Source organism: Lissotriton vulgaris, chromosome 9, assembly GCF_964263255.1.
Source record: "Lissotriton vulgaris chromosome 9, aLisVul1.2, whole genome shotgun sequence".
Classification (NCBI taxonomy): Eukaryota; Metazoa; Chordata; class Amphibia; order Caudata; family Salamandridae; genus Lissotriton; species Lissotriton vulgaris.
This window is the reverse complement of record NC_141697.1, coordinates 642,353,573-642,380,482: the sequence shown is the minus strand read 5'-3', so window position 1 is coordinate 642,380,482 and position 26,910 is coordinate 642,353,573. Positions and strand designations below refer to the sequence as shown.

General features: G+C 46.5%; 1 protein-coding gene across 3 annotated transcripts in view; it reads right to left on the bottom strand.

Annotated features, from left to right (window-relative positions):
* The window catches only part of RNASEH2C (ribonuclease H2 subunit C), a 259,467-nt gene that overhangs the window by 5,868 nt on the left and 226,689 nt on the right, over positions 1 to 26,910 (bottom strand). For all 3 annotated transcript variants that reach the window (XM_086938313.1, XM_086938314.1, XM_086938312.1), the window contains 2 exons: positions 24,169 to 24,281; positions 21,171 to 21,290 (listed from right to left, as the gene is read on the bottom strand). In XM_086938313.1, the coding sequence (XP_086794439.1) occupies positions 21,171 to 21,290; positions 24,169 to 24,281 (233 nt within the window). The remainder of the gene's footprint in view (positions 1 to 21,170; positions 21,291 to 24,168; positions 24,282 to 26,910) is intronic.

The window sequence follows — 26,910 nt, the reverse complement described above, 5'->3', positions numbered from 1 at the left end:
ATTGCACCACTGCGCCCAGCCACCCTAGTGCTGCTAGAGGTAACCTGCTGGTGTTGCCTTGGACCATGCCCTTTATTCGCCTTAAGTCCAGAGAATTAGTCTCATTAGTAACTGCCAAGAACTTTTCTCCTGTATTCGTTTTTCCTCCCATAGAATAGTATTGCACCCTCTGAAAATTGACTACTTTTTAAAACTAAAAGTATTTCTATCTTGAAACGTACTTGCCCGATCAGATTAATTCTGGTGCCCAAACACATATAAAGACAGGTTTTATTTGTATAAATTTGTGTTGAACTTCCTATTGAGTTGTGTGTACCATTTATTGATTGGGTGTGTGTTTTGCAGATGTCTAACACTCCTCTCTGATAAGCCTAAGGCTGTTCGACCATACTGCCCCCTAGAAAAGCACATTGAGATTGATAAAGCAAGCCTCTGTCCACCTATAAGGGAATACCTGGACCCTGTGCATGGTATACCTCTTTTTGGTATACTATATAAGGAACCAGCTTCCTACAAAGCGCTGTGAGCCAGATATGACAGGGCAACTATATTGTCAGTTGTGGAAGAATGCGGTCTAAGACAGTTTGATAGAAGGGAATGATGTTAGTTTCAGCCACCATTGTCTGAAGCACACAAAGTCGAATTTTAGCATGTGTTTTAGCTTCTACATCCAGCAACGCAATTAACCTGTAGTTCCCTGGGTTAGCATTTGTAGGAAGCTGGATCTTTATACAGTGGGCCAAAACGAGATACACTGTGCAACCAATTTAGACACCCCCCCAAATAGGTTTACAGAGGCACAAATGATAACCTAAAATGCTCTCCTTTGTGGTAGGTAGTGTGGACGAGCAGTTAGGCTTATCAGATGGTAAAGCTAAGCATTTGTTGTACTCACAGAGGCAATAAATGAGACACTCGGGAATAAATCCGAGACCAATTTATAAAAACTGGTATTTTTATGAACATTTTAATACCAAGAACTTTGTTATCAAGTAAGCACTTATGAATTTTTACAGGTGAGTAAATGGTTCAATTCAATGACTCTTTACGCATCAAAGCTTCCCTATGAGAGAAAAGGCATATGTTGCATACAGTTATTTGTGATTAGTTTCTAGGGATCTCCTTAGGGTCCTAGGGGGCCAAGATCAAAAGTATCACCAGCAGTCACTTGTTATCTGCCCTGGGGTATTCGGGTACAGACATGCTTGTCAGTTTGGTAGCTGTCCGCTCTATGCCAGTTGAAAGAAGGGGGACCTCCTAGGTACAGGCTGCAGAGGAGGACTGGGTACATGTCCTGGAGTTCCCAACAGGGGGCTTGGGTTACAGGGGTTCTGCGGACAAGGGAGCACAGCTGGTTCATTGGTACCCATGCGGGGGCACTCAGTGAAGTGTGAAAAGGTCGGCTGGGCTCAGTGCGACATAAGGCCTTGCAGTTGTCGGTCTTTGCCAGTTGAGAGTGCAAAATCTGGACAGTTGGTTCACTTTGGAAGTGGGTTGCTGCTCTGTCTCACTGCAGGGGGGAGTCACTTGGTCTCAGTGCATCGGGAGTCCGGATTGGACTCTCACGGGCACTGTTTGCTGCAAGGGGTCTGGTAACATGGGTATTGGTCCTGTGCGGCTCTGGTTAGTCCTGGTGTTTTCTCACTCGGTGGGGAGACAGAGCTGATCTTCAAGAGAACAGGGTCCTCTTCCTGAGGGCTGCTGTATCAGGCTGGCCGAGAGCAGCAACTCGGTACCCTGGACTTCGCCTTCTGGTGCCTGTGGACTGCACAAGAGTAGCTTCTCTACTCCAAGAACGATTGCTTGGTAATTTGCGAAGGGCTGGCAGTCTTCTGGGGTTCCTACAAGCTGGTCAGCTGCAGGATGAGTAACTGGTCATGATTGCACACCCAGTCACCAAGTTACCCCGACCCCCAAAAGAAGACCAGGGCAGCAAGCGAGGGATGAAAGCATGTGCAGAGGTTACAGGTGGGCTGTGAGAGGGCGTCCTCCTTTGGCCTCCAGATACCGACTCAGCCAGCTCCAGCTGCTGGCGCCTCCCCGCCCTGCATCTCATGTCTCACATAACTGAAGTAATGCCACTGATGTTCGTGGTAATTAGAAATCACCAGTGATTTCATCTGTAGCTGCATGTGGTGAGGAATGCAGTAATAGAGGGTTGAGAGTCAATGTTGTATGGCCTCTGACATGGCGAATTTGAAGGCTTTTTAGATTTGGTCTTGTAGAAACTGTCACAACGACTGTTTTTTTGTTACACGGTCCAACTCCTAACACAACTTTATCTTAACTTTAAAGATCAAAGTTTGTAAAGTGCTAAGCTCTCTCCCCATCACTTCAGAGGCACCAGTGAATGAGACTTTGGACAAGCAGAACATTCACCAAGCCCAAAATGTAGCATTTGACCACGCTCTGCACCCAGTCACGTTGACCACTGAATTCACTGCACATGGTGTTTAACTGCTCTCAGTGAACAATGGACAGAATGAATGGCTTTGTGTCCAGACTCCCTCCCCTCAGTGATCGCTATGCTTGGCTTTTGACCATTTGGAACAAACACTGGATGCAGGTCTCCAGACTCACAGTTCGCAGCTTGTGCTTGGTGAAGAGGGGAGGGCAGAGGTCTACGAGATAGGTCTTCAGCCATATTCTGTGCGCAAGTCCTTCAGCATACAAATTTAATGTGCATAACTTTTGAGCATGTGCATTTGCAGACCTGGGTACTGCCTAAGATATATTTTAGTACCCATTCCAAATTACCTACAAAGTAATACGGATGTCAAACAGCTGCGCACTATTGGCACTTGTAGGAAGCTTGCTCTGTAGAGACTATACCAAAATGAGAAATAGTGTGCACAGAGACAGTAGAACCCCAAAGGTAGGCAGAGGTAAATTAAGATAGCACCTTACTCTCTATTTGAGGTAGTGTGGGCGAGCAGTATGGCTTTATCAGATGGTAGAGTTAAGCATTTGTTGTACACACTCAGGCAAGAAATGATGTCACACACTCAAAGACTGAACTCAGACCAATTTGTATCAAACATATTTTGTTATTTTATTTCTAGAACTAAGCCAATCCTTGTACAGGTAAATGAAATAATACTTTGCAAAATCTTATGCAGTGATTTACAGTTGTATGCAGGTTCAAATGCAATTGGTTACAGCTAATTCAACAGTTTGAAATTAGTTTTCAGTTACTTTACAGATTACTGTGCACATTACTTTTTAGATTACTTTTGCTAATCCATGTGATATGCCTAGATATCACACTGAGATATTTCCAAGACAAAAGGTAAGTAATTTAGTTTTTACGCATAGGCGGTTTTTCAATTTTTCATACAAACCAAATCTACACTTAAAACAATTTTCAAGAAAAGCAGTCAATGCAATCCTATAGGAGGAAACTAAGTTCATGGTTTGCAGTTGATTATTCATTTGTGGGAGTTGGTATTCTGAGGTGAGAACCAGTGTTCCCCCAGGGTCAAGGATGCACTCTTGAAACACCCTCAGGGGCACTAGGGCGCCCGGGTGTACAGTGCGGAGGTCTAATGTTATCCAATAGGGGATAGAGGGCCTCTAGTTGGTGGCTGTTACTGAGCGGGCCACAAGGTTGAGAGAGCAAAGTTCCTGGTGTTAGGCTCAGGGCGAAGAGGGATCAGAGTTAGCACCCAAAGTACACCCGCAGCGGGCGCAAGGGCGGCTGGGTGCAGGATGCTGTTTTGGCATTGGGTGCCCTGTTGATTTCAATAGGGATTCTCCGGTTGCAACAGACTGCAGGCTCGGGGACAAAGATCTTCTGGAGGTGACCACGGGTTGGAGAGGTAAGTTGGGATGCTAGAACACCGTCAGTTGGGCCACCCAATGTTGTGGGATGTTGGGTGCAGGGGTGTCTTTAGGCATCGGGTTATTTCTGATCAGCTCTGGTCGCGGCTGGGGGGGATGCTCCAGAATAGGTCTGCAGGCTTCAATTGGAGATTCGAGGCAGGTCAGTGATCACCAGATCTCAGGTCAGGATCGCCTGGGAGACCTCCTCATGGGGTTAGGCCACTCGAACTCGGGCTGTGGGCGTTGGGCGAAGACTCGCGGATTCGGCCAGAGTCTGTGGGTAAGAAAATCTGGTGCTCACAGGAGACACAGCCTTGGGAGGCAGGGCAGGTCCTTTAGATTGCTGACTGCAGGACACACCAGGATTTTGCTGGAGCAGGTTTGAGGTGGGGACAGGCTGGTAGGGCTGGGGCCAAGTCAGTGGGCGTCCTCTTCTTAGTTTAGCACGGCTTCTCCAGTCCTCCTTTTCTTCTGGTTGGTTCTTGTCCGAGGAGGCAAGGTTCAGGGTGGCCCCTAAATACTAGATTTAGGGGAGTTACAGGTAAGTGAAGTTAAGATCAATAGGTCCCTACCTTGGGGTTGGCACACCCCCTTTTATGCCACCCTCCAGTGGGAGGGTGGCATATGCCTCTCTCTGGTTGGTTGGGTCCCCCATCTGCAAGATGGCAGGGACTGAGAGTAGTGCTTCACTTCGCCTCCCCCACAACTGCTAATGTTTCAGATTGCTATGTGTGACATTTCCTTAATTTCAATGTTATTATGAGTGACATTTCAACGACTATGAGTGATACTATCGAGAGTAAAAATCAAGCAATGAAACATATAGAGAAACATATAAATATTAGAAAGTACACCCATTTGAGCAACAAGAAACTCTAAGAAGTAATTGAACTAAAGTGCGCTAACAGGGGCCTGCGAAGAGTGCCGGCGAGCTGCTCTGCCAATCAATGCGCCTCGTGCTGAGTGGTGGCCCGAGTACAACCAACCACGAAAAAAATATATAACAAACGCTCATTTTACGATATGTGTAGAGGTAAGATCCAGAGAGGAAACCAGAATATTCACACCATGTGCCAATGTTGGCAGCTTAGCCCCTCCCCCCATTACACCATTCCTAAAACAAACAAAGTTATCCTCCAAGCAAACGGATAGCAAACTTGTCGTAAACAATACAAGTGGAAACAATCCTTTTAAACAAGAGGCGGAGTTAATCTACAAACACGTGACCGCAAGTTGTGCCAAGAAATACTTCAGCCTCTGAAGTGAATCGTACTGTTCTCACTCACCATACTTACTTCATAAAAATGATACCAAGCACTCCTCAGTCAACGGAAATGAATAGTGATAATCACAACTATAAAAAGCACAAAATGCAGTGATTGCTGCCTAAATTAACAATAAACTATGACCTTAAACCCGATGATGCAGTTCAGACACAAATGTTTACATGCACACGGTCATTGAACACAAAACGAAAAAGGGAAACAATGCTCCATGGATAATTATTTGCCATTTTCGGTTGTATAAAGAGGACTCCTGCTGATGCACAGTTACAACTCGATTTTTCCAGGAGGCCTCAGAAGTGATGTAATGTAATATGTAACTATAATTTCAAACCCTTGTGGTGCAACATAACCAGGAGGGGCAGAATAACAATACCTGAATGAACAATGGTCTAATGCACTCCATTATTCTCAAAAACTTTGTTTTAGATGCTCGAAGGCAAGAATTTCAGGAGAGGGACCACAACTTGACCACCCGACGTGACTGGATAAGTGTGCCCCGGTCCCCCTCCTGTGAGCCTTCAACAAATGAGCAGATTATGTTCATGGACTGGTGGGGGCAAACAAGGGTGCCCCTCTGCACCAACATGTGAATGTCTGGGCCCTTCTTAGACCCTGCCCATCCTGGGGGAGGAGGCTTGGCACCTCGTCCCAGGATGGGCATCGTTTCAGATCCCCGAGAGCAGCAGGCTCTCGACCCAGGGGTCCAGAAACATGTCTGGTGGCGGCAGCTGGTGAGCAGCCACTTAGCAAGGACTCTAGAGTTAGGTAGTTTTTCAGGGGGCATCTCTAAGTTGCCCTCTGAGTGTATTTTTCATTAAATCTCACACTGGCATCAGTGTCGGTTTAATGTGCTGAGAAGTTTGATGCCAAATTTCCCAGTTTTCAGTAAAACCATTATGGTGCTGTGGAGTTTGTACTGACAAACTCCCATCACTATATACTCTTAATGGCATTACTGCACTTACAATGTCTAAAAAATGCTTTAGACTGTAGGGGTACAGGGCTCATGCACCTGTACCCTAAACACTGGTTTTGTGCACTCAGCTAGAGGGGTTGCTGACCTCTGCCAGGGCAGTGGCTGACCTACGCCAGGGCAGTGGATTGTAGGCATGGCACACAGTGATGTGTGCCATGTCGACTCTACACTTTGTTCTGCACCGAAACATGCAGATTGAAATGGCAGTGTGCGTGTGTATATAAAGGTACAGAGCCGCTAAGGGTGGCACAATAAGTGCTGCAGCCCTTTGAGGCCTTGCCTGGCCACAGTGCTCTTGGTACCATTTACAAGTGACTGACATGTGGACAAAGAGAGCCCATAGGGTTTTGTCTTACTGCAGTTTAGGGAAAGAACATAGGCCCTGGGTACCTGGTCGGAATGAACCCAGGGCACACAGTCAAAGTACATCAACAGTTTGGCAAAATGTGGGGGCAACCATGCGAAAAGATGGCACTTTCTTACAGCACTGTGCAAGGGCAGGAATCAGCCATGCTATTCGCCCACCAATGAAGCCACTGAACAAACAGCGCATGCCAAAAGTCACTGTGTGCAGGATATGGCCTGCTTACACTCTCTAAATCCAATTTTGTGCACCACCAACAATTAACTCATTGGTCTTTGCCCATGCACAGCAAACAATGTTGCTTCCAGTCTCAACCGGCTTGTAGGTCCCAGGTCCACAAACCTCAGCAGACAATAGGTGCCAAGTGTGTCACTCAGTTCTAGCACTAGTCCCATTCCTCCAAGTGCCTACTTGGGCACTAAAGAGGTGTTCTATTTTCTTTCCTCAAATATCAGCCACAGAATCCGAATTGCAAGCTACCCCCATTTTAATATGATAGGGACACTTTAGAATACTGCAGCACTCAAGCCTTACTCTAGGCTAGGGTTCTCCAGTGTTGGACTTGGAGGGCCGGATCCATGCCAGATTTATAGCATATCCACAGGATAAATGCAGTTATCATGAAACTCTGGCAAGGATCCGACCCTCCAGGACCAGCATTGGAGAATCTTGCTCTAGGAGTCACAAGCTGCAATTAAGAAGTTGCTGTAGATTAGTAATTTCAGCCCATATTCCAGTGTTTCTTTTAAATCTCTACCAGCAATCGCAAATACTATGAACAATAAAAAAAAAGACACTATTGTGTTTTCCTTTCTTAACAGCCGTCTTCGAGACATCAAAACCCACAGACTGCTTTTTTGCTGTATCTATGGATATAGCATGTCACTATAAACGTTTCTAACCCTCAATGTTAATCCAGTGTGGGTTAAAATACGTAGAGCTGGAAAAGATGTCAAACCAGAGAAAAAAATTATTTTGGGAGGGATAAAGGAGGTCTGGAGTAGTCAACACCTGCCCTATATCCCATTTCTCCCGAGACACTGACAACTGCCATGGTGGGCCTAGACCAGAACTTCCATGTTCCTGTCTTCTTAGAACCTCTTGGTGGAAGAGGGTTCAACGTTTGTGCTAACTTCTGGTTACTGGCCATATGGGCAAGTCAGGCAAGTAGGTGTTTCAAGTTCTTTTCAGCCCCCTGATCAATGCTAGGGGAGTGACAAGAGGGATCCCACTGGAATATATGGACAAACATATTCTTTCCCACATCTTCTGCAATGATGGGGAAGATTTAAAAAATGCTTCTCCCAGACTTTGAGCAAGAGCTTTTTGGGGTATAGATGGAGCCATGCATGCTTATTTTCCAACCTCGCATAAGGTCGGGAAAAGGAGCTATACAAACAAATAATATTTATTTTCACTTTGTATTAGGTAGCAAACACTGGGGGAGAGAAGAGGTTAACTCCATTCAGCAAATACAGCAGTAGGGTGGGGTTGGGCCACACATTTCTCACTGCACAGGGGCAAGGTTAGGAAATTTTAAGGATTACTTTTTCCCTACTCTTCTGTTAAACTGGGGGGGATAAACGAGAGGCAGGCTGGAGAAGAGCTAACCCACTTTCAGATTTCTCAATGGCATCCCGGCCCTGGGTAAAGCCAGAATTGAAGGTCTCTCCAGTTCAGGGAAGGCTAAGGGTGTTGATTAAAGGTTTGGCCCTTTTGCCTTTTCGTCAGGCCCATCCAGACAGGCTTGTCTGTTTGCGGCTGTTGCAAAGCAATTTCTTATCTTTATTAGGGGGACATCTGTTTTCACTCAGCCGCGTGTTTATTTTTGTATTGCGCTTTCACTTAAAGGGAAAGTGAAAGCGTGATGCAAATGTAAACAAGCAGTTGAGTGAAAATAGATGGCGAGCGCTTGTTTGACTTGTTGATTCGCCCATCTTCACTTACAACCCTGTCCGCCTGTGCCTACGGGCTCACGGGACACAGCCCAGCTTCTTGGCACCCAGAGTTGGGGGTCTAGCGCCTGCCCCATGAAGTAAGTCCCGAGTGCTAATTATAGCCGGACACGCCCGGGGCGCTATTATCGTTGCGCCACGCCTCTTCTCCGAGGTGTTTGTGTCAAGAGAGAGCTCTCCCACCATGCGCAGCTCGGCAGCCGAACCTCGGCGGCTCGCAACACCCTGCAGTACACCATGCTCACCCGACTGTGTATGTCTCTTGAGATTCACTGTAGAACCTTTCCCACCTGTCTTGTGCTGCTCCGGCACCCCCATTCCTTGTATTTTGGTCAATTGAAGCCAATAACCTGACAAATAATGCTTTTACAACAAAACAAGGGAACCCTGAAGGTATAGCATAGGGACATTGGGCATCATATTCTACAGAACAGTGGTCCCTATATGTGAACAATATATACAAAATCATTAATCACACACTTGATAAGTGATATGTCTTTTGTCCGTCCGGACAAGAATTTAATTTTTCATTAAGTTCAATTTCAAGGCGTTTGACGAACAATTGGATGTCAAGCGGGCACAGCCGTGACCCTAAACATACAAGACAAAACAGGTGGCCAAAAAGGACAAAGCAAAGAATATGTCTGTGTACTTGTACTCAGTATAACAGACTTGAATTGTTATAAAACCGCACCATTGCATTTTACTCATTATTACAAAGATGTTTTGCATATGGGGTGTGTTATGGTCGACGACGTTTCAATGCCTTTTTACATTTGGGGCATCATCATCAGGACAAGGAATATCAACATTGTTGTCTTGAGCAAGAGTTATATTACAAGCACTATGCCTCCCACGACTCTTTCCTCTGATCCCACTGATCCTCCAAGCACTCCTGCAACGGTCTCATGTGCAGTCGTGCGTGTGGCGTTAGGAAGATACAAGAGGCCATCGATCCCAGTAGAGAAGACACCGTCCTCACTGTTGTAGATGGAGCGGTCATAAGAGCCTGAGCCTTCCGAAGGAGTGATAATCGGCGCTCCTCCGAAGGAGACACGCTTGCTGACAGCGTATTGATGGTGGCTCCCAAGTATTGAATGCACTGGACCGGAGTCGGGACAGACTTGGACATGTTGATGTGCAAACCCAGCTTGTTCATGAGAACGCAAGTCTTCTGGAAGTGTGCCTGAGCTTCAGAGAAGGAGGAGGCCTTGATCAACCAATCGTCCAGGTACGGGTAGACAAACAACTTGTTCTTCCTTAGGTGTGCTGCTACCACTGCCATGCACTTCGAGAATGTTCTGGGCGCAGACTTCAGCCCGAATGGCAGTACTGTGTACTGATAATGATTGGTGCAGACTTGGAATCGCAGGAACTTCCTGTGTTTGTGTGCAATGGGCACATGGAAGTACGCATCCTGTAGGTCTATTGCATATAGCCAGTCTCCCTGTTGCAACTGAGGATAAATCTGATGCAACGACAGCATGCGAAACTTCTCTCTGCAAATCCACTTGTTTGCTTGTCGCAAGTCCAGAATGGGCCTGAACTTGTTCTTGTCCTTCTTGCGAACCTGGAAGAACCGGGAGTACAGACCTCTTCCTCTTTGAGACAGAGGTACGTCTTCTATCGCCCTTTTCCTTAACAGTTGAAACTGCGAGCTGACCGGAGGAATTGATGGAGGCGGGCTGGTGAACCGAAGACTGTTTCTATTGCAAACAATATTCAACACCCACTTGTCCGGAGTAATTTTTCTCCACTCTGCCAGAAAAAATTGAACACTCCCCCCCCCCCCCCCCCCACCGGAGCGGGTAACGGATGTAGGGGGGGAGCAGCCGCTCAGGGTCGAGACCCGGCCGGCCCTTGTTCGCTGTAGAGGACTGCTGTCCCCCTCTACCCTTCTGACGCTTCTGGAAGGATCTCCGGAACTGCTGCTGTTGTTGTTGCTGCTGTCCCGAAGTCTGCCCTCGTCCTCTTCCCTGTGCACTGAACCGTCTCTGGAACAGGCGGTAGGCTTTCTTTTCTTTGGCTTCTCCAAGCCCACAGCCGTCAGGGTCTCTGCCTCCGCCTTCATGCGGGCCATCTCATCATTGGCATGCTTACCGAACAGAGTTTCCCCTGAAAAGGGCAGATTGGCCACCTGCTGCTGGGCCTCCGGCTTGAGTGATGTGAGCCTGAGCCAAGCATGGCGCCGCTGGTTGATCCCATGACAGTACCCAGGGGCAGCCAAAACAGAGACATCCGCAGCCGCGCTGATGACCTGGTTTGAGACCAGCATCCCCTCTTTGAGTATCTCCTGGAAGTCCTCCCTCTTATCACGTGGCAGGAGTTCCGTGAACTGTTGAAGGGATTCCCACAGGGCACAGTCATACCGCCCTAGCAACGCCACATCGCGGGATGCCTTCATGCCGTGGATGCCGTCCCACAAGCCTTCCTACCAGCTGAGTCCATCCATCTGCTCTCCTTATCGGGTGGTACGGTTGAAGACTGGGAGGTAGAATGTAGCTTCCTGGCCGCCATCACTATAACAGAGTCCGGAACCGGGTCTATCCGCAGAAAAGCCGGGTCCGAATCCGGGGCCCTGTACTTCTTCATAAGTCGGGAGGGAGCGGCCTTTGCCACCGCTGGCGTGAGGAACAGCTCCTCCGCAGACTCTACCAAACCAGGCACTAGCGGCAGTAGAGGGCGAGACAAATGCTTCTTGTGAAGCGTCTCACATATCACGGACGTCGTGGGTGTTGAAGCCGTCGCCGTGATACCCAATTTTGCCGCCCCTCTCAGGAGAACATCCTGGAACGTGCTGATGTCGTCCACCGGAGACACCCTTGTCCCTGGGGGTTCCGACAAGGTCGGTGAATAGGTCCTGGTCCAGGACCTGGAGGAGTCCGTGCGGGACCTCGATCCACGCCTCCTATGGCGACGTCTTGACCTGGTGGAGGATCTACGCCGACTCCTCGATCTCCCCCTCTGTCCGGAGTATGATCGTGACCTCCTTGGCTTCGGTCGGCCTGCCGGTTCCACCGGAGCGGGCGACTTTGGTTTGGCCGGGGCCCTCGGCTGAGGGGTCCCCTTGGGATGAGTCGGAAGTCGGGGCAGCGAGACCGACCTCGGAGGGACCGGAGGCGGTTTTGTCTGCTGGCAGCTGAGGTCGAGGTATAGGTTGAGGAAGAGGTGGTAGAGGCGGAGGAGTAGGGGCCCTCAGAGGGAGCCCTCTTGGTAACGGAGGCGGGGGTGTAACCGGCCTCTGTGACGGGGTATACACCACGGAGTACACCGAACGCGGTGATCCGCCTTCCTTTCCAGCCTGGGACGTTGGCGAACCTCCCATGGTGCCAGACCTCCTTCCATGTCTCTTCGGCGTCGAAGAACGGCGACCGGACGTGAGCGTCGGTCCCTCGACGGCGAGTGTCTTCTCCTCGGCGTCGACCAAGTCTCCCTCGACGGCTAATGCCTTTGCCTCGACGGCGACCTCGTCCGCCTCGACGGCGACCTCCTGCGCCTCGACGGCGACCTCCTGCGCCTCGACGGCGACCTCCTGCGCCTCGACGGGGAGGATCCCCTCGAAGACGATCTTCTCCTTTTCGCCGACGGCGAACGGCGGGGTTGCCGGGCCTTTCGACGTCGATCACTCGACGATGACTCCGAAGAGGACGACGACATCGTCACAGGAGACCTCGACGGCGGTCTGTTCAGTTCCTTTGACGTCGACGCTGCTTCGACCCAGAGCCCTGGAGAGACGGGGTACAGACTAGTCATCCCTCTCGACGCCGTAGTCGGTGCAATCGACCCAGACGGAGAATGGGGACGCTTGCTGGTCTTCCTGCCCCTGGGGAGCCCCCCAGAGGCCTCAGCACAGGCAGAGGAAGACCCTCCAGAGCAACCTTGCGCCTTCAGCCTTCTTTCCTCAAGGCCCTGAAGCCTGATCTTCATTCTGTCCTTCAGGGTCCTGCCAGAGAAGCGCTGACAAATCACACACTCCTCTGGGACATGGGAAGAGGGAAGGCAGAGGATACACACCTCATGGGGATCCGATTTGGCCTTCTTCCTGGAGCACTCTGGACATTTGTCGAATAATGCAGGCATATTTGACAATCAAAGGGTGCACCAAAGGATAAAACAAGAAGAAAGGCACCAAAGTACTTTAGAAAAGCACTCAACTTGAACAAAAAGTGAAAAAATCACCAATAAACCCTTGAAAAGGGAGAGCTCAATGCTCCAGGGTCCTGCTTGCAGGAGCCGGAAAAAAGAAATGAAAGTAAAAGGGACCTGCAGTGCATTCTGGGATACTGTGAAGTTCTGGAAAGTTCTCTTAAAGGCACAGTATCCTGTTCTGAGCCACATAATGGCAGCCTAGGGGCTTGTCTGTCCAGGTCTTCCTCTCTATCATTCCAGAGGGGTTTTGCTGCTGAGGCAAGGGAAATCTGGACAGACTTTGCTGTTTGTGGATTTTTGGTGGAATTTCTAGTTGAAGTACTGGACAGTGTAGCCTGGTTTTATAGGCTGCATTATCGGTCTTTAATTCTCTCTTAAGTGTCTGTGCAGTTCTGCATTTTTCGACACCGTAAGAGATTATTTTTGATTGCTCCGGGGTTCACGCACATGGGCGGGACTATTCACTAGATTATGACTATACACAGAGATCCCCTACTACAGAATTATGCGATTCTACGACCGCCCTGTTTTCTGCATTTGCCATATATTGTGTCTAGCTCAAACTGATCAAAAGTTATTAAAAATGTTGCGGTAAGTATTGCTGTGCAGGGGAGGGCCCTTCACAAAAGTGGACTGGCTACATTTCAGTTCCTTGGCTCTGTATTTGAGTGTTTTAAATCTGTTGCTACTGAGGCAGAACCTTTGCTTAGACAGTGTTAACGTGTATAAAATACAAAGTAATGCAGTAATACTGTCTCAATATGTGCCGCATTAACGCTGCAAAATGCGCCTTTTGTTGCCACATAATTTAGTCAATCCGGCCATTTAATTTGCTCCTCCCCGTCGCATAGTTCTAGCGGCCGTGACCAAAGGCTTTTCTGAAAAGCCAATAGGTGTGGGGCTGGACTGGGCTCAATGGGGCTCTAAAAGGTCAGGAGCGTTGGGACATAGTCAGTTATACATCAAGTGTTATGTATCTGAATAGGCGGGAGTGTTGGAGCGAGCGGGCGAATGTCAGGCGCTGCTTGGCATGTCACTGACCCTGCCTCAGCCTGGTTGGCTTTGAAGAGGCCCTGGCTGCTGAGAATCCTCTTGTTGATTAATACTTGCTTTTTTCAACTGCCTCTGCCACTTTGCACCATACCAGGTGCGAGTGTATCCAAACGAATGTCCTCTTTTTACCCAACGTGTTAGGATGAAATGCTGCATTTCCCGCGCTTGTACATGTGTTACCAACCATTCTTACAACCACAATCATTATTGTAACTAACAATGACGGAAAACCCCTTTGGAAACTACGCGGATAGGCTGTAAATATTGTTAACATCACTTAAACCAGGCCACACACCCGCCATTGGCTCTCCTAAAATTGTTACATCTCCATCCAAAAATTTTAATTTTCAGTTTCCCAAAGTAATTTCCATCAGTATAGCGCCATCGGTGAAGCCAAGTGGAAAACTCTTGGGAACAAGGCGGAAACCCAGGGGACAAGGCCCAGGGTCTGCTTGTGAGAGAGTCCCGGCGGTTCAACACCTAAACAATGAGTTGTGTGGGGGCAGTTGCAGCTAACAGATTTAAGAAGCATTTGCAATGCAATAGGTCTCGCATTTAAGAACGTTTAAGCTATTGGCATTGTAAATGACACTGCCTTTTATTTATGTTTTTAAAACAAAAAAAGGCATTGTTATTTGCAATGTCAATAGCTCAAGCTTGCATAAATGCGAGACCTATTGCATTGCAAATGCTTGTTCTTATTTGCTCCGATCTTCACAAAGATAGTTTTTTAAAGAATGGATGCCTTTTCCCATAAAATTAACGATACTCTACCCCTAACAAATTTGAATGGTGTATTTTGTTTGAGAAGAAAACATGCCTCTTTACCTGGTTTCCTTTTTTTTTTGACTGACACACCTTCATGTTAGCAATCAAAGGCACAGGAATCAGGATAGGTGGCTTCAGAAACGACCAGTCAATAATGAGCTTTATTAGCAAATCATTATGGTTCCTGTTCATGAACATCAGTAAAATTAAACTAATCGAAAGACTTGCTTTCCTATTTTGAAATTTTCTGGAATGTAATAACTAGTGTATAGGATATATACAGAAAGGGATGGTTTCTTACCTGTAATCCCAGTTCTCTCTATGGGGAATCTCCATTGAAGTCATAAGAATTTGAATAGTTCCGCCCATGTGCGGGAATCCCAGAGCACTCTTCCATAGAATATCTTCTTAAGTGTTAACGTTTGCCTTTCTTCAGCAAGGCCTGTAGAAACACTTAATAAAGAACATATTATGCACTTACACAAGGGTCAAAATACCCATAAATATATATGTATAATTTTGAAGCAAATATTGTATAAACAGTTTAAACCTGTTTCACAAACCCTTTTTGTAAAAGTAGAAGAGGAAGGATAGCAGGACAGTGTAGCCCCCTAGGCTGCTATGATGCAAGTTTTAAACACGGTCTGTGCCTTTAAGGGCCCAGAGAACACCACCCATCCTGTCTAGCAGATGGCAGTTGCCTTAGTTCATTTAAGGGGAGATGCGGGAATGGTGGGCAAGTCCAATGATTTACTCTGTTCTGTCCAAAGGGAAGGCGGGAGGGTTGCTTATGACTTCAGTGGAGATTACCCTAAAACAGAACTGGGATTACAGACAAGAAACTATACCTTCTCCCTTAGGGGTTCTCCATTGATAGTCCTAAGCATTTAAATAGAATAGCAAGCCCATCCCAACCAAAAGCAGTGAAAAAAACTGAAGTAACGATAGGACTTACTTAAGCAATTACATTTCTGAGAGAGGCCTGTCCTACTTGACCATCTGCTTAAGCATCCAAATACAAACAAACAATCGTGCTTGGTGAATGTGTGGCCAGATCTCCATATAGCCGCTTTACAGATGTCCGCTATAGGGACATTTCCCATCAGAGTGGCATTAGGTGCTTTGCCCCATGTAAAATGGGCCCTAGGTGTAGTAGACAAAGTCTTGTTGGCTTTTTGATAGCATAACAGGATGCAAGACAGTATCCATTGGGAGATGAATTGTTTGGAGGTGGCTTAACCTGTATGGACCAGGCCATAATTGACCAACAATCGGTCATATTTATCTATCTATGTTAACTAGATAAAACGTCAAGATATGCCTCACATCTAGGGAATGAAGTGTTCTCTCAGCCAGGTTTGAAGGATGCTAAAGAAGGTTGGTAATGAAATGGTCTGATTGATATGAAAATCTGAAATAACCTTGGGGAGAAATTTTGGGTGAGTCCTCATAAGAACCTTGTTAAATGTAATGTACATGTATTTATATAGCGCAAATTACCGACCCGGTATCTAAGCGCTTGCTTAGGGAACCCGTCCTGGTATTTCCCTGTGAGATAACCCCGGCAGGGTATCCACAAGGTGAAAGCCAGGCATCCCACCGCGAGGGGCCATTGTGGAGATTAAGCAAGCTATTGCCCAGAGTCGCAGAGTGTGAACCCATGAATCGAGTAGGCACCGGAGCGAGAATTGTCGAGTCCATGGACATTTTAGGACTCAAGACCCCGCCGAGCCGGGAATTGAACCCTGGTCCCGGGCTGACCTCTGCTTCCAGGTCTGCCTCCTCTAACCACTGAGCCACACTTCGCCACCTGAAATGTTTAGTACTGCACGTCTCTCACCCCTTCCTCTCAGTTCGCGAAGCTAACATCACACACCAACATACATATTCTGTGCCACATTCTATGTGGAGAAACTGACAATATAAACATTCTGACGTAAACAAGCGATTGAAGGAAGCGAGAAATCATCTTTCAAGACACATAATATATTATCGAGTGGCTCATGAGCCTACGTGCACATGTCATAATTCAGATTCTGCTGTTCTGAAAAGACGTTCCGACCCTCGTGGTTCCGGCCTTCGTGGTTCCGGCCTTTGTGGTTCCGGCCTTCGTGGTTCCGGCCTTCGTGGTAACATCACTTCGTTGAATGTGAGTCTTCGTTGTTTAAACTTAGTTGTTCCGGTTAGTCGTTGTTCGGACTTCGTTGTTTTTTATGTGCCCCCCACCAGGAGGGGAAGGACGCCTAATTGGAGTGAAAACCTGCTTCAACCCTTCTAAAAAATCCTGGGATTTTGAAAAAAGAGGTTTGTGAACAACCTTTTCTGTAGGCAGTAGGGGCTGCCAAGCTAACCTTTATGGAAGAGAATTGCAAGCCAGACTTTGCCAAATGAAGCGGTAGGGAAGAATGACATCTTCCTGACAAGTCGTAGGGTCTACGTTTTTGGATGAGCACCAGATGCAAATGCTCTTCCACTTCAAGGCATATGCTGAATGGGTCGACAGCCGTTTGGCCTCCTTGAGGACGTACATGCAGACTTGTGGCATATTCAAGTGTCCATACTGCTCTAGCTCAGGAGCCATGCTGCCAAATTCCAATTTGTGAAGAAGGTCCGTGAACCAAGGCAATTTAGGGGCTATTAAGATGATTCTGTCTCTTGAGTAAGACAGTTTGATGAGAACTGACGGGATCAGTGGTATCGGTTGAAAGGCGTAGATAAATTTGTCGGACCAGTCGATCTATAGGGTATTCCCCCGAGTTCCTGGTTGGAAGTATCTCAAGGCAAAGCCTTGGCATTTTTTGTTTTCTGCGGTGGCAAACAAGTCGATGTGTGGAGTGCCCCAAAGCCTGAAGATGTCTTTGTTGACATCTTCATAAAGAACCCATTCAGGTTTTTCTTACAGCACTCTGCTGAGGGCAGCTGCCTAAACATGTGTACACCGGAGAGGTGAGATGCTATGAGCCATTTCCAGATGGTCTGGGCTTTGTGGGGTAGTGTCTGGACCGCGTTCCCATCCGCTTGTTGAGGTAGAACCTGGTGGCTGTATTTTCTATCCGAACAAGCAAGGACTGGGTCTTGAATGACAGACGAAAGGCTTTTAGCATTAGGTGGACTGCCCGGAGATTGATATAGGTCACTTCTCTAAAAGACCACATACCTTGAATTTTGAGATGATCCATGTGGGCTCCCCAAACAAGTAGTGATGCATCAGTCACTATGGTCTGAGAGGGAACCAGTTGATGAAAAGGCATCCCTTGAAGCAGGATGATCAGAGTGCACCTCCATTTTAAAAACTGTTTTGCATGAGGGGAGAGATTGATTTTGTCCCCTCAGTTGCCAGTCAATTGGTCCCACTGATCCTCGAGACACTCCTGAAGAGGACACATGTAGAGTTGTGCATTCGGAGTGAGGAAGATAAATCAGGCCATGGAGCAGGAGATAGGACACTGACCTCCCCATGGGATGAGTGGCTTTCATGAGAGCATGACATTTTTGATGGATCGATAACAGTCTGTGCTACGAAGGACACACTCTAGCCTACACTGCGTCGATGCAGGCCCCTAACACTGTAGAGTTTGAACCGGAGTGGAGGTTGGCTTGCTGTAGTTGATGTGGGGTCCCAACCGTTGAAGGGCATCACACGTCCAGTTGTAATGCAGATGTGCTTCCTGCAGAGTAGACGCCTTGATAAACTAATCATCTAGGTAAGGGGAGACGAACAATTAATGTTTCCTGAGGTGGGCAGCAACTACTGCCATGAACTTCGAGAAGGTTCTGGGTGCTAACTTGAGGCCAAATGGAAGCTCTTGATACCAATAATGATCCTGCCCTGTGACAAATCTCGAGAATTTGCAATGTTTCTTGGCGATTGGCGCATCAAAGCAAGCATTTTGTAGGTCTATGGAGCAGAGCTGATCTCCCTGGAGTAATTGGGGATAGATTTGATGCAATGCCAGTATCAGAATCTTTTCCCACCAAATCGATTTGTTGGCTGATTTCAAGTCGAGAATGGGTCTAAATATGTCCTTGTCTTTCTTTTATGCCAGAAAATATCTGAAGTAAATGCCTGGTCCCCGTTGTTTGTGGGTAACTAACTCCACTGCATGCTTATACAGCAGGATAGTTTTGGTGGTATGGTTGGTGGAGGACTCGTGAATCTGAGACAATATCCATTTTGAACAATATTCAATACCCAGGCGTCTTTTGGGGATTTTTTCCCACTCTTCCAAAAATGTTGAGATGTTTTCCCCTACCGGAGTGGGTAACGGAAGAGGGGGAAGAAAAGAGTCATGGTTTGGCACCAGTTTACCCCTTGAGCAGGCTGTTGGGTAGATCTTCCTCTAGAGTGCCTGCGCTGCTACTTTTGATATGGTCGTTGCTGCTGCGGTTGCTGACGACATTGATACCAGTGAGGGATTTGAACCAACTGAGGGTTAAAATCAGCACTGGAAAGGCTTAAAGAAGCATCTCTGTTCTTTAGGCCTTTCCAGACCAATTGTCTTAAGAACTCCATCTCTGATTTCATGCAAGTTACCTAGTTTTCAGTGTGGCTGCCGAAAAGGGCAGAACCTGAAAATGGAAAATTAAGGGGGAAGTGTTATATAGCGCAAACTAGACCGGAGACATCGGGTATCAGAGCGCTTTACATGAGCGCCAGTTTCGTTACAGGAGGACACTTAAATTATTATTTTTTGTGAGGCAAGGGGACATTAAGTGACCATCTTCGTATGCCGCCAACAAGGGAGAATCAGCTGCGCACTGATGACCGGACTGGAATCAATGAGGATTTCATTGACTATTTCTAGGAAGCCTTCCCATAAGTCCCTGGGAAGAACATCCGCAAACTTCCTTATAGAGTCCCAGAGTGCTCTATCATATCTGCCTAGGAGGGCAGCTGCAATGACCGCTTTGATGGTGGTTGTGGCTGTGCTACAGACTTTACAGGTGGTGAGAGCGACTGGAAGATTGGCATGAAGGCAAAAGCCTAGATCTGTGGCTTCTGTGATCGCAAGAACAATGGCGCGTTCTTGAGTGCAATCGAGGACATGGGAAAGGAGCTTTCATATGCTGAGAAATTGGCACCAGTCAAAGTGGTGCTGAAGGTAGTGGTGGAGGAGGTGGTGGTGGAGGAGGTGGTGGCGGGGAATCTGGCAATACTATCTGTGAAGAGTTGGAGTATACACCAGAGTATTTAGAGTCTGGAGTTGAATATTTGAGTCTCCTCTTCCTCTTTTTTTCCTGTTGTGTCCCAGACGTCAACCTCCGTCGATGCCTCGACGTCTATGTGCTTCTTGATGCTGACCCTCGTCGATGCCTTGACGTTGATATGCTCCTCGACTGCGACCTCCTGTGACACCTCAACGCAGGTCTGCATGCCTGGACGTCGAAACTCTCCTCTACGTCGATCGGGTTCTGCACATCGATCTTCTCTCCGTTCTAGACGTCGAACCTGCCCTGAATGACGAACAAGTCTGTGCCGTACCTTATTTCGACGCTAACCCGGGGCAATGTCAATTTTGGGCAGGAACCCTCTTTTTGGACCTTCCACATCCTTCCCAGGTAGATGGCAGAGCCCTGCTAGAGGACTGACCTCTCCTGCTTCAAAGTCCCACCTTCACACTGTGCTTGCCGCCTGCTTATTTCCTCTGAGCCATAGTAGACTTGTGATGATCCGTTTGGCCTTATTTCTACCACAGGCAAATCACTTGTCAAATAAAAAAGGCATTTTGTTTGACAAAATAATTTTGTGTCAGAAAATGTAAGGGAGAGAAGAAAAACGTTGACTGAAGTTGTAACAAAATTCCACTGGTGAGTTTTGAAGAGATAAAGCCTAAAAGGCCGAGCTCAGTGCTCCAAGATTCTGTCACCAGGAGCCAGAAAAAAGAACTGAGGCAACTGCCACCAGCTAGGCATGATGGGATACTGGTGGTCTCTGGGTCGTAAAAAGGCACAGACGCTGTTTAATACTCACATAATAGCAGCCTATGGTGATACACTGTCCTGCTATCCTTCTTCTACTTAACAAAAAGAGGTGTGAAAGAGATTTAAGCTCTTTATACAATCTTTGCTTCAAAATTATACATATATGTATATTTTGGTCCTTTGTTAGTACGTGAAGAATTTTACAGCTGTAGCCTGTGCTTATAGGCTGCATAATATGTTCTTTCTTATGTGTTTCAACAGGCTTTGCTGAAGGACTGCGAATGTCTCATAGAATATCTTCTTAAGTGTAAAGTGCTCCGGGATTCCCACAGGTGGGAGGAACAATTTATGCTTATGACTATCAATCGAGATCCCCTAAGAAAGAAACTTCAAAATGACAATTTTGTGATTTTCTCAAAAGTGGTTGGACACAAATTCAACAAATCAATACCAGGTACAAAACTAAGCCCAACAATGCGCTCCTCCTAAACATGGTGCTTTTTGTTTTTTTCCAGTTTTCATAGAGATTGTTCCTGACAGAAGTTGGACCGCCCAACCCTAAATCTTGGCCCCTTTTTAACTATACTACATACAATTTGCTTGGTTAAATGGGGGCCACAGTTGCAAATGAGGCAAAAAAGTACTTTTCTTGGGAAACTTGTATATCAAACTTAATTACAGAGCTGCAAACAGCACCTCGGTAATGTAACCAGTACTTTGTGGCTCTATACATGAATTTGTCCAAATTACAATTTTTGTAACTGCTTGCCTTATTGTTCCAAATATTACACAACATAAATATGACCGGAATGAGATTATTAGAAACACCAACAGTAACTAGGCCAACAGATTCAGTGAAAGGCTTCACCACTTACAGCATCTGCAATCTTCGGCCACATGATTGACATCACGGCAGAATCATCCGATGAAGGTGGTGTTTCTAAGTTCCAGGACGTGAAAGCTCTGAAAGTGGACTTTACCCGGACACACCGATCCTGAAGAAGTAAAGTTAATAAACAATCAAATAATTCCCAATTCTCTGAACTGATACGGAAACAGCTGCGGTCTTCAAACCAGTTTTTTTTTTAACCAAGCCCATGAACTTTCTTTGTGGAAAAACAAACAACTCAAGCACAATCGCAGCACATCTTCTGCATCCATTCATAAATATTCTCCAGTTCATCCAACAGCTAAAAAAAAAAAAACGTCCGCTTGTTCTCCCAGATTTCATTTCCAAAGAAAAGAGGAATGTCCCTTCTCTTATTACCGTCTGGGGCATCAATTGCAATATCTTTCCTTGTGCGCTCGGCAAGATCTGTGTTTTTCTCTTCAATGGGGTGCAAGGTCCACACGACAGGTGAACCAAGGTGTCCCCCAAGGGTCAGCGGTCAGCACGATCCTTTTCAACTTATATCTTCGAACCTTGGTAGACCTAATCGAGTCATTCGGCATATCAGTCATCAATTATGCCGATGACAATTGATTTTTATTGTTTGAGGGCACTGAGATAGTTTCGAGGGACACCTTTCACCGCTGTATGTCGGCTACAGCGATTGGTTGCGAGCTAACTCACTCCAATTCAATGGGTCAAAAACGGAAGTACTCCAATGTTCCATAGACTGTCTCCCCCGCGGTTTACCGGATAACTTTTGGCCTTCCTCCATCCCAGGCTGAGTGGAAGCTGCAGAATCGGCCCGCAATTTAGGAGTTCTGTTTGAACCCAATTTACAGCTTGATGCCTCTGTAAATCGGACTGCAGCGACTTGCATGGGCCTGCTTTGTGCGCTACGCAAGATCTTACCAATACTTCCCCGGGAAGCCAGAGCAGAGGTAGTGCGGAGTTCCATCCTCAGTAGGTTAGACTACTGCAACGCACTACTTCTGGGAGCTCCTAAGACTCTGATCCTAAACTTGCAGAGGATCCAAAATATGGCTGCTAAACTGGCTTTATCTCTGCCACGATCTGCCTCTTCGTCTGCTGCGCTAGCCGATCTGCACTGGCTGCCGGTCCAGCAGAGGATTGCCTTCAAGGCTTTATGCCTTGTATTCAGGGCCCTGCATGGATTAGGACCAATACCTATTCAAGATCTCTTCTCTTGGTATCAAGCTGCCAGACCTTTGAGATCTTCCTCGGCCTTCCTGGTGAGAACTCCCAGGATTAATAGAGTGAGGATGGGCGGCCGTGCTTTTAGTTTCACGGCCGCCACACTATGGAATACTTTACCTCTGGCATTAAGGAGCAGCCAAGATCTGCCCTCCTTTAAAAGGGATCTTAAGACCTACCTGTTTCCAAGATCAATGTAAAATACATCTCGCCTGTTGGTTAGATACGGTCTCAGCGCCAGGATACCCTGTCGGGTGACAGCCGCGCTTAACAAGCATTAAATACATACAGGTCCTCCCCAGCTCCTCACAATTATAACAAACACAGGCAAAGGCAAAAATTGTTTTGGTCTCAAAAAGTTCATATTGCACAGTATTCCTGGCACTGAACAAAATAACTGTGCGTTGATATGCTCCTTGTGCAAGAACAGAATGCTGTCACGGTGAAGCTTGCTGATGGACAGAGAGAGAGAGAGACAACATTTTGATAAACACAAAAGGTCATGGTTAACGCCAGACCTAATTAGGGGCCCAATTATTAAATAACGTGCAGGCATGTCCTTGGATTGAGTGCAGATATAAGACTTTCATGAATTCCCAACACTTTATATAAGTAATCCAAGAAATAATACTCCCAGAAAATGTGTGAACTGCATTTTAGCATGAGCAAATATGCAGGTGTAGATTTGCTCATGCGAAAATCGGAGTGTTTGCAGGTTTACTTCCCCTCCAACCACTTTTTTCCAAACCCAGGAAGAAGTTTTAGGTCTACCATTGTCAGGAGTAAATATCCAACCTTGCTCAGTATGGGAAAAGATTAGAGAGGAGTTGGTGAAAACCCTTAAAACATGCAAGTTAGTAGGTTTGCCCAGACTTAAAAGGGCATTCCAACCCTGGAACTGTTGCTTACCTTCAGCCCTAGCATGTAGATCTGTGGAAACCTAAGGGAATTGCTAGCATTCAAACCCTACTATGGAAAAAGCCCTGACATACTCAGAGAGGCTATTTCAGAGCTTGTATATAATGGGATTTCGGCCCTAATTGGTCACCGCATTACATGGCTCAAAATGGACAAGTGGGTTTTGTTACAAGACAAGTAGATTTATGAATCAACCTGCCCCATGGACAAGTAGATATTTTATTAAATACCACACCCCTGTAATAATGTTGATCTTGAAAGGCAAGTCTAAAAGAAAGTGCTGTCCTTTGATGTAAACCCAACAATTGGTCAGGAGCCCAAAGAATATTGTCTAGTATCAAAACTTCAGACTCAGCGACCAGGATATCCTTTGATTGGGTTACATTGAGCACATTGCTTTACATCAATGTGATCCATTTTCCGTAAATGTTAAATAAGGGAAAAGCTAGAAGTGATTCAATAAACTACTTTTGCTATGCAAAAAAAAGTAAATAAAATACCAACATCGTTTAATAGAACGATAAGATCACCCATCAGACTTTGGTTTGCCATGCAAACATCAGAGCCATTTGCAAGAGTCAATCTTGAATTTTGAAAAGTGCAGCAAACCCCTTAAAATGACACATTTCACGCTATACAAATGCCACATAGCATTTACAACAATGTTTACAGTCCACATAACGTACTGAATGACTTTTAGCTCATTCACAGCAATGCTGATTGACCTTTATGCTTAGAACGTATGAAGGTCACTTAACACAGAGGAGTTGATCACCCTCTCACTTGGCCAACATTTCTTGGTAAAATCTGTACAATATCCATTTTCTGCATGTACTTTACTTGCAACTTACATCCTCTTCGGAGCAGGGTTTGTGATCTTCCTTCAGAACCAGGCCAACATAGCCATCTGGCACTGCCACATCCTGCCCTCGCAAGCACCTTCCACGGAACGACACCACCTTTTCTACAGAGGAGGAAAAAAAGAGAAATCTTCAACGTAAATAAAGGGATCCTCCCACTTGTCCACTGAGATGTATTAGGTAGAATCCTACCAGACAGCACAGTTAGGAAAGAAGTTCACCCATTGCTTACCACTGGCTTTGCGTTTTGTAAGTCACATTTGCTTGCTTTGTATTTGCTGGCTTTGTTTTAGGCTGTCTAGTAAGTATTTGTCCTTTAAGTGGAGCATAGCCTGTTTACCACCACTCTGACTGGATTTTTGCATTCTTCCACGATTGTGAACTTTCTGGGAAATCTGTTTTCTTTTTCATGAAAGAATATGTATTTTCAGGTGTGTCACTTGGAAGCTAGTTAACTAAGTCATAAACGTGCTTTATTTATTGGAAGAGATTTCCTACATCCTATCTTTCTGCTTGACTGAGTCTACTTATCTTTGCCACTAATCTTGATCTCCTGTGTGGAACAATGTTCTGTGTACGAGCCTGGGTATTTTGATCAGTGCTCTTTACTTATAGCATTACTTAAATAATCCTCTTCCTTCATTTCACACCTGTGCCATAGGCGTTGGAAGTAGGGGAGTGGGAGATGCTGCAGCACCCCCAAAATAACCATGCTGGAGTTCAATAGTGAATGAGCAATAAACATGCTTTTAAGGTTTGTCACATTTGCTGTACATTCAAAGACAGAGGTCAAGTGTTGGGTTCTGTCTTCTGAGGAAGGTTGGTGTTTACTTTTCTTTCTCCATCTGCGAAGTGAGAGGATTTATGTGACAATCTTGCTGGGTAGTGAGGGTGGGAAAGACTGTAGGATGTTCTTTATTTCTAGCAAACAAAAAACGAGAATTACCAGTAAACGAACTGTACAAATATTATAGAATACATAAGAATTGGTAAAACACAAATTAATTTGTAATTCTTAAGTGTGGTGGAAACAAATATTTTAATACGATCAAAACTAAATCGGTACACTAGGTGATGCCGATTTTTACATATTGTTTGTGCGCTGTATAGTTTTATCAGTAGAACTGTATATCTGTGCAAATGTAATGATAATTTCAATATTGAAAAAGTGTGGTCTGTAATGGCAGTGCGCTACCACACCAAACATATGCCACTCTACTGTACGCCACAATGCCACTCTACACCATACTACTCCATTCTTTTGTACGTCACTGTGGCTCAGAGGAGAATTAGTCAAGGAGACAGGGATGTTCTTTAGTTGAGGGTTTTTTATTTACAGGCGCATTTTGGTCTATGATCAAAGAAAAAAGAAGCACAGAAGTACTTAAAGTCTTTGATACTAGTCTTCACTCTCTTGCTTCAGAGAGTGACTGAGGGGGTTCAGCTGCTCTCTTCTGATCAGTGGGTAGAAAGTGGCTCCCCCGAAGCCCAACAGTCCGCGATGAGGCAACCAAAAAAAAAGAAAAAGAAAAAAAGGAAAGAACTTTGTAAAAGGGCGTAACACCTAGATCAAATTGGGGTAAGGGAGTGAAGGGGTCGGTCAGTAGCCCCACCCTTCTCTTCCGCCTTTCCCTTGACCCATACGGCCCCAGATGGCTCCGTACCTTGGTCAGCCACGACCCACCAGGGCCGTGGCGGGTTCAGTTGTGTTGCCGGAGCGGGTCCGGCTTCCTCTTTTCTGGAGACGCTCGTCCTTCGGTCGGCAAGGTCGTTCCTCCTGACTCCAGGCTCTGGTTTCCGGTACTCCTCAGTCCTCCCAGGCCGGGCGCCACCGCAAAAGTCTGTACTGCGAGGTCCTCTTCGGTAAACGACGTCTGGTCTCGCCACAAAACCAACACGGAGTCCGTAGTCTCTTCCGCTTTGAAGGAGGAGGAGGCACCAGCTGATGTGGTCATGTGAGCAGCAGCAGCAGTCGGGAGCGGAGAGGTCTTAAAGGGCCAGGGTTCCTTCTGTGTGGAAGGTGTAGGAGTCTGCGAATAAAGGAGGGGATAGAGTGAAAGGTAAGGCGGCATGGTTTGGTCAGGAGAGGCGAGGTGGGTTTGGGCATCCGGCAGTGCTTCGTCACACACCCCCACCATAGCCTGTTCGCGATCGGGGAACAGGGGGAGTCGGGAAAGGAAATCTGCGTTTCCATTGACTGATCCCTTCCGATGTCGGACTTCAAAAGAATAAGTCTGTAGGGCCAGGAACCATCGGAGAACCCTCTGGTTATTGCCTTTATTCCGACTCATTCAAAGGAGTGGGGCATGATCGGTGTTCAAGATAAAGTGAGTACCCTCAAGATAATATCGTAACTTTTCCACCGCCCATTTAATAGCAAGGCACTCCTTTTCTATGATGGGGTAGCACTGCTCCCTGGGGAATAGCTTACGATGCAGGAAAAGGACCGGGTGTTCTACTCCATCAGTAGATACTAGCGAGAATACTGCACCTAACCCATGTTCAGAGTCATCAGTTTGGAGTAGGAAGGGTTTTAGAAAAGTCTGGGGATTTGAGGATGGGACCCGAGGTGAGGGCCTTTTTTAGAAACTGGAAGGCTTGTAAGGCTTGGGGGGTAGGTTGTAGGATTTGTTTGGGCTTTACGTTCTTTCTGAGGAGGTCTGTGAGAGGAGAAGACAGTTCAGAATATTGGGGAATAAAGCGGCAATAGTACCCAAGGAGGCCGAGGAAAGC